At 37.6% G+C, this 7,563-nt stretch overlaps 1 protein-coding gene across 7 annotated transcripts in view; it reads right to left on the minus strand.

Annotated features, from left to right (window-relative positions):
• Positions 1–214: 214 nt before the first annotated feature.
• The window catches only part of NRXN3 (neurexin 3), a 569,907-nt gene continuing 562,558 nt past the window's right edge, over positions 215–7,563 (minus strand). For 3 of the 7 annotated variants that reach the window (XM_021712922.1, XM_021712921.1, XM_021712920.1), the window contains one exon: positions 215–2,991. In XM_021712922.1, coding sequence (XP_021568597.1) covers positions 2,690–2,991 — 302 coding nt within the window. In that variant the 3' untranslated portion in view covers positions 215–2,689. Of the gene's footprint in view, positions 3,616–7,563 lie in introns of all 7 variants that reach the window. The other 4 variants (XM_021712918.1, XM_021712916.1, XM_021712919.1 and 1 more) reach the window with 3 other exon arrangements.

Raw genomic sequence — 7,563 nt, forward strand, 5'->3', positions numbered from 1 at the left:
TATGCTTATCATAGCAATCTAAACAATATTGACTCTAACAGACAGTAATTGTTTATCTCATGGACATGCCACTTTTGATGTTTATGTAATTAACTGCTTAGAATATTTTATATCATAAAAATAATCTTGGCTTATTTGAGATGTGATACATTTAACTTCAGTGTAATATATTTTCCCAACTGTTAAAAAAATAAAAGTGCATCATGATACGAGGTTTTGGGAAGAACATTTTATTGCTAAGCATATCCTTGAACGAAAATGCAAATATGAAATAAAAGAGAAAAGGAAAAAGAAAAAGCAGTAACGTCACAACGTCATAAAATAAATTCCTTTAGGTTCTGCTAATAAAACAACAGGAATATGATAGAAGCTCACATACAGAATGCACATGTTCCCATAAAATTGTCCAAATAGAAACTTACACTAAAAGGAATATAACAAATGTATTTTTACTCAAATTAAAAAAATGTAAAGAAAGAAAGCAGGAAATCAGTTCACAAGACCTCAAGACTCCAACAACAGCAATCTCTTACAGACATCAAGATATAATCAACTTCATATAGGCTGGGCCATTTAGGTTATCTAAAATCGTGCTTTGATATCTCTTTTATAATCCTGTCTTTTTTAATGACAACAAAAAACATAAACTCTTAACACATTGAAATAGTAGATAATGAGGAACACCGCTTTCCATACACATTAGTAAAGGCTACCATTTAGGTTGCTCTTTTTGCCCCATGTCTTTAAGAGTTTTTTTTCAAAGTCAAATATTCATGCAACTTACAAAGACCAGCAAGAGTAGATTTCTAAATCTAAACAGCTGATTGATTTTCATCTGTACAAGAAAAAATTGTATATATCTGACCCTCCAGAGGACACACTTCATTTTTGTGTGAATATTTGTCTTGCTTTGTCTCTCACTTTTTGAACAGCTATGGCCACACAACCAGTTTATTTTATTTCTGTACATTGTTTCCTCTTTACAAAAAGAAAAAAGACAGCTGGAATATAAACCAAACAAACAGAAACAACCCGAAAGGAAAAAACAGTTCTTAAAGCAGTATGTATACAGGTGACTAAGGAAATATACCAGCAAAAATGTAGTAAAATATGTAAACAAAATCTGAGATTTTTTTTTTTAATTCTCTTTGACACAGTTAACTGTGACAAAACTAAAACTCACACTTTCTTCACATTTTAAGGTTTACTTTTTTGTTGTTTTGTTATTTTCTTTTAAAACAACATTCCACTTCAAGACTTTAACAGATTTCCTGTCAGTCATCCCATCAAACATACCATGATAAATATATCTGTATATATATTTATTTATATATATATTATACTATTAAATTCCTTTTTTGTGTGTCACAGCAGCTTTATTCATTTATTTATTTGTTTGTTTTTTAAAAAGATGGGTGAAGGGAGAAGTGAGCAAATGGAAGGACAGAGATATCCAGGTCAGGCTACAAAATTAAATCACTATGAAAACCATTGTCATGGGGGGGAGGGAAGAACTATGCATTTTGCACTCTGTCATGACATGTTTGGCTTGTGTGACCTTTTGTGGTTCCATCACAAGTTTAACTTCCGTATTATCTGTTTTGATTATTCAACAGACTTTAGTATTGTCTTTTTTATTTGCATGCATTTCAATCAGTGACAGATCCAGCCCACCCCCATTCCCCTTCTCTAGGAAAGGCTCTGCTTTAGTTCTTGGGGCTTTCCCCTTCAACATGATTTGGCTGGGTTAATGGACAGGACAATATTGTTAAGTAAAGCCAATAGCTATGATAAGGCCAACCCTAAACCCATCTGTTTGGGGTTTGGGTGGAAAATTCTGGAATTAGATCCGGGGGGACCAGCTTTTCAAATCAATATTATCATCCATCACATGAATTTTGCTAAGTGTTCAGCAAAGTGTCTTGTAGGAAACAAACAACAGATTCTAGAGACACCACAACCTGATATGTGTAGAGTGAACACCATGGTAGCTTTTGAGTTCATATGGCAATAGTCTCTCTCACTTTGTTTTCAGTTTTTTTTTTCTTCTTCTTAACTAATGTCCAGTCATTCTCAAAAAAATAAAAACCCAAAAGCCATTTTTTTCCCCTCAGATCTTGAAAAGTTACACGCACACTGGCCAGAACCAGATAAGGGTAGTGTTTTTTTTTTTTTTTTTTTTTTTTGCTTGTTTTGCTTTTTACATTTTCCTCTTTTTTTTTGTTTTGTTTTTTTACATAATTAAACAGAAAAAGAAATGGTTACAGTCAAGCTTCACAAACATCATTACAGACTCACTTGGAGTTATGGAACAAGTAAGCCATGAGTCTTCTACCTTTTTTGGAAAAGGTCCTCAAGAGAAGAAGGAAGCTTCCAAGTCCGCGAAAGTGGTGGAGCCACTGGCTTGCTCCAGAGCGCTAAGTATGTGCTTTATGATACAGCAGGGCAGAAAGAACCTTCTGTCTCCGAGCAATGACTGAAACACAGCAGCCATGGCTGGATTTTAGAGATAGATACATCTCTGTGTGTGTCCTTTTAAAAATGGTTTTCCCCACCATAGTCATGGCATCATACCCCATCTCCTAAGTGAGAACAGTTGTGACACCCGTTGAACCTCATGGTCAAAGGATTCATGTAGCATGTAGAAATAATGCTGTTGGAAATCCATGTGTTATCAGCGTGATGGTGATTACACATAGTACTCCTTGTCCTTGTTCTTCTGTTTCTTGTGGCCGCTCTTGGAGCTCTGCTGCTTCTCCTTCATGAGCGTGCCATTGCTCTGGGCGGAGTTGCTGATGTAGTTGCGCGTCTCGTCCACTTGGTAGGACCCCTCGTCCCTGTTCCTGTACTTGTACATGGCATACAGGAGGATCAAGATGCAGAGGGCAGCGGCAGCCACAATGCCGACGACCATCCCTGTTGTGCTGCTCGACTCCCGGATCACCTCTGAGGCCCCCGGAACCCGTCTGATTCCTGGCTCCGTGGGGTTTGCTGTGGGCACATTACGGAACATGGGGGAAGTAATTAGTGGGTTCTTCAGTTTGGTGCTGTCTAGCTCATAGGCAGTGGGCAACGGAAGCAAGACTATATCAGGCTGGGGTTTGAGATCACGGTTATTCATTTTGCCAGCTGGCAATTTGGGCACCATCCCAGACGAGGAGGAAGCTGTGAAGCGGATCAGCTCAGGGGACAAAGATGTGGTAGTAGTCCTACTAGTTTCGGAGACTTTGTTAGGTCTAAAGTCCTTGGATTCCCACTTGGGCGCATGTGCTTTGTAGCCACCTTCGAAGATTGAAGTGGAAAGACTCTTATCTGTTACCAAGGAGAAGGTGGTGTAAAAATCTTCATCATCAGTAGGGGGCAGGTTAGAGTCAAAGGTTTCCCCTGAGCCATACCCAGATATCACCAAGCCATCATCATCACAACCATCGCTGCCTTGGTCCGACAAGCAAGGTAACCCCGCCTCAGAGGTCATGGACAGGGAATCTTTGGTGGTCTCAATAATGGTGAGGAGGGGGCGGAAGGTAGGGGAGAGTGTAATGGAAGGTGCACGAGTAGCAATAGAAGGGGTGGCTAAAGGGTCTTCTACAAGAAGAGGGATAACTAATTCACCTCCTGGATTGAAAAGAAAAAGAAAAACAGAATTAGTATATTTGTAAACACAATTCATAGTCACTCTCAATGAAGGTAGTTCATGGCTTATGGCCTCAGAAATTGTAATAAAATGACCTGGATCCATATAAGGATTTTTTTTTCCTGTGTGGTAGCCTAATCATTTGAGGCTGATTCAGAGCCCATTATATGCCTCTTGCCACCCAAACTGGAAATACCTAGATCAAGGGTTTTGATTTTAAAGATACTCTCAAGTAATTATTTAGATAGAATTCAAGTATGTATGTTCTTTCCAGGATCTGCTTGTGAGATGATGACATTCAGTGAATTAGATTATTATAAATACTGCTTCAAAATTGTGTGTGGGGACATGCATATACTATGTGCTTACTTTATGAAGTTATTAATGTGGGTTTAACATTTTATTGGCGCCTTTGGTTTCTACTCGTTCCTGTGAGGATGAGAATGACCTACTCTCTGTGGTATTAAGACTGGGTCAAGGAGCATAAAATACTTTTTTAGTATTTTCTTGAGTTGCTATCTTTTATTTCATACTTATTAATTTAGGTCCTCATTTACCATAAGCTAAATGATAGGGACTTACAAGAGGTTAAAAATGCTCATCCAACAAACCCATTTTGACAATACTTTTCCAGAAATTCCCCTATTAACTGACAACTTGCCTTGCATCAGTCTGATAGAAGTTTACACAGTGTTTCTATGCCATATGCAATATATGCTGAGCTGGAAACTAGATTTTAAAAATATCCAGCTTACATATCCATGACTTGCTGGAAACTTACTTTTTGATTAAAAAATGTCAACTTGGCAAAGTGAGTGTCTTAAATCAATGATTCTTAACTAGAATAGCAAAAATATATCAGTTTACCCACAGACCCTGTTATTGCATTTATAAACATGTGGACTAAATAAGGAAAGAAATTTCAAAATAGTTCATAAAATCCCAGTGTCTTGCAGGTCGTGAATATCACAAATATTCTGCAGTGAATGTTGCTCACTGAACTGCAAGGCCAAGATTATTATGCATCCATGTCAGCAATATCATCAATCTCTCTTCAATGTCTCTTAGGAGTGTTACTGTCCAAAGCAAAGAATGAATCTCAAGAAGTCACAGTGCATCTGTCTTCATTGAATTTCAGAAATATTCCAACTCTCTCTTTTTAAAAAATCCTTTCTTAGGGCTAGCATAAATGTTCCCCTGTCCCAGTTACTCAGAAAGTTGAGACACTAAAATTATATTATTATTGAAGTTATCTTTGAGTTGACTGAAAGGCTGTCAACTAGTACAATGTCCTTATGTGCCCTGCCCTCAGAAATAACTTGACTGTGATGGGATGGTCAGTGTTTGTGTATCTAAAAGATATGGCTGACTGTGGCTGAGTGCCCCCTTATCGGTGACAGAGCCACACAAAGAGGTGGTTCATACTGTAAGGTGTTAGGGACATTCCAAGTGGACAAGTCTTTGAGCCTACACAGTCTTCCAGGGTTCTTTCTAAAAATGTTGATTCATGAATCAAAACCCTCCCACTCAGCATCCCACACCTTTTATCTTGAAACATTTCCTATGTATCTGTTGTCCAGATTTAAGATGCCCTAAGAGAAATCCTTGTTGAGAAGAAGGTAGATCTTCAAAGCACTGAGAGAAACTGCTTGTACCCATGTCAGAAGCCTTTATTCCCTTCCTGTTTGGCCAAGAACAGAAACTGAGTTGGCAGGGAGCTGATAAGGTGTAAAATGTATATCATTTAGAAGGGAAGGGACAAAAGAATGCCATACTGTCATCTCTGGCTTATGTGAGAATTTGATTAAACCTGTGGAAATAAAACAAAAACCTTCCTGAGAATCTCAGGGTCATATTGTGGTCTGTGCTCTAAGTCTGTACTTCTACTGCTCAGAGTTTGAAACTACTGAGCAAAATTACCTTTGCAGATTTGCCAACACTTCAGACTTGCTGTACTGGATCAGCCTGGCTATTTTTTTAATGTTGTGAACGTATATAATTCATACACCTTGCAACTTATTTAATGCATAATTTATGCACTTTTGTTAGTTCTTATAAATGGGGTTTAGAGCACAGTTTCCTAAAGGTAAACTAGTTCTAAAACTAGCTCTAAGCAAACTTTTTTCTTATTCTTATACTGGGGTGGGGGGTCAAGTGGTAGAGTTAAGGTGATCTGTGGAGGAGATCTGTGTTTGAGTAACAGGAGTTCAGCGATGAGACAGGAGCACATGCAAGTTCTCTCAAGTTCCCTAGGGATTCTTTTTAAAGGAATATTTTACTTAAGAGGACAAGACAAATTTTTTTGCCCCAGCTTCTTCAGAACAATGGTTCAACATGTGTTTTTTCCTGACACAAATTCCAAGAGTCATTTATTTGTTATGGCAATGACAATGATAAAAATCTATTCTACGCAGAATAAACAAAGAGAAAAATGAATTAAAGGACAAGGAATAGCTGATTTGTTGGAAGGCAAAGTACAAATAATTTAAATAGAAAGGCAAACCATTGGGTAGGATGCTAGTGTCCTTTAAGTGAGATTAAGATCACTGTCTTCATAATTACAGAGTGGCATTCATTTGCAATTTTAGTATACCATCTGTGACATCCAACTGGAGTCTTACATTTGCCTTTTTTCTTTTTTGGTTTGTTTTCTTTCTCTTCAATACTAACTGAAGTTTCTGCAGTATCTTTGTTGTTTAAAATCTACAAACTACTCAGTCTGCAGTTGAATTCCTTCATGTGTTTGTTTGTTTGTTATTCCCTTCTCATTCAACATGCTAATGCCAGCATCATGGATTAAAAAAGAAAAAATAAAGCCCACTCTTTTTACAATGGTACAGAAAGAGTATTCTGAGGCTTGTTAATTTATAAAGGCCTTCTAAAAGCCTGGTGAGCCCCAAAGTGAAAGGATAGGAGCTATTTTGAAACTGAAATGATGGGTATGCTATTGCAGAGTTTAGATACAAAATCTGTCAAAACAACTGATCTCAGAGGGTTTTTTTTTGTCATTTTGTTATTAATCCTGGTAGTCGTTATAATAATAATAAATGATGCCCTCTGTCAGGAAAATCTGAGCCTAAATTATGCTAATTTTAAGTCAATAAAATGGTAGAAGTTTTCATAGCCTCTCTTTTCTAGCATCTCAAGAAATTAGAAGAGTACTTTTAGTTTAAAATGAAGACAATTGGGATGCAGGAGTCATTACTGTAAACAGGGATTATAGTGAAAATAGGTGGTAAATTTTAAGTAACTGTAATTATGAAAGTCGCCTGGGACAGGTGTATATTTTGGGGTGTACAGTCACTTTTGATATCAAATTCCGTCAAGATGTAAGATGATTATAGTGTTTAGGGGAGGTCCAAGAGCACACATCATGGTGAGGAGAAGGTCAAGGGTGTATTTCTTCCACTATTAAATCCTCACTAAAAATGATTTACATCTGTGGAGGCTGTTGAAGACTTTTTATTTATCTGTATAACAAAAAGTGACTACTCTTAGAAATGTTAGAGCAGCTTATAATTTTGTTTTTACTTCCCAGAGACTATGGAGTCAGTGATCAGCCATATACTTATGCTTATAAAAGTATGCACAGAAGAAGTGAACCTAAAGGGTTACAGGTGGAGAGATACCAAACCTTTAATCCATGAAAACTCCAATTTCCTATGCCATTCCCAGAATTTTCCTTTGGTTTGGGATAAGAACTATCTGTATTCCTAAAAGTTAGCATTTTAAAATCAGGCATAGCCAGGCTCGGTGGCTCAGCCTGTGATCCCGCACCTTTGGGAGGCTGAGGTGAGTGGATTGCCTGAGCCCGCGGGTTCGAGACCTGCCTGGGCAGCGAGACCTCATCTCTACAATAAATAAAAAAGTCAATGTAAAGAGGCCTTTGACAGATTCTCTTGGGTTTTCAAGGTACACCATCATATCAT

Source organism: Carlito syrichta, unplaced genomic scaffold, assembly GCF_000164805.1.
Source record: "Carlito syrichta isolate Samal-C Ts95f unplaced genomic scaffold, Tarsius_syrichta-2.0.1 Scaffold303723, whole genome shotgun sequence".
NCBI classification, from domain to species: domain Eukaryota; kingdom Metazoa; phylum Chordata; class Mammalia; order Primates; family Tarsiidae; genus Carlito; species Carlito syrichta.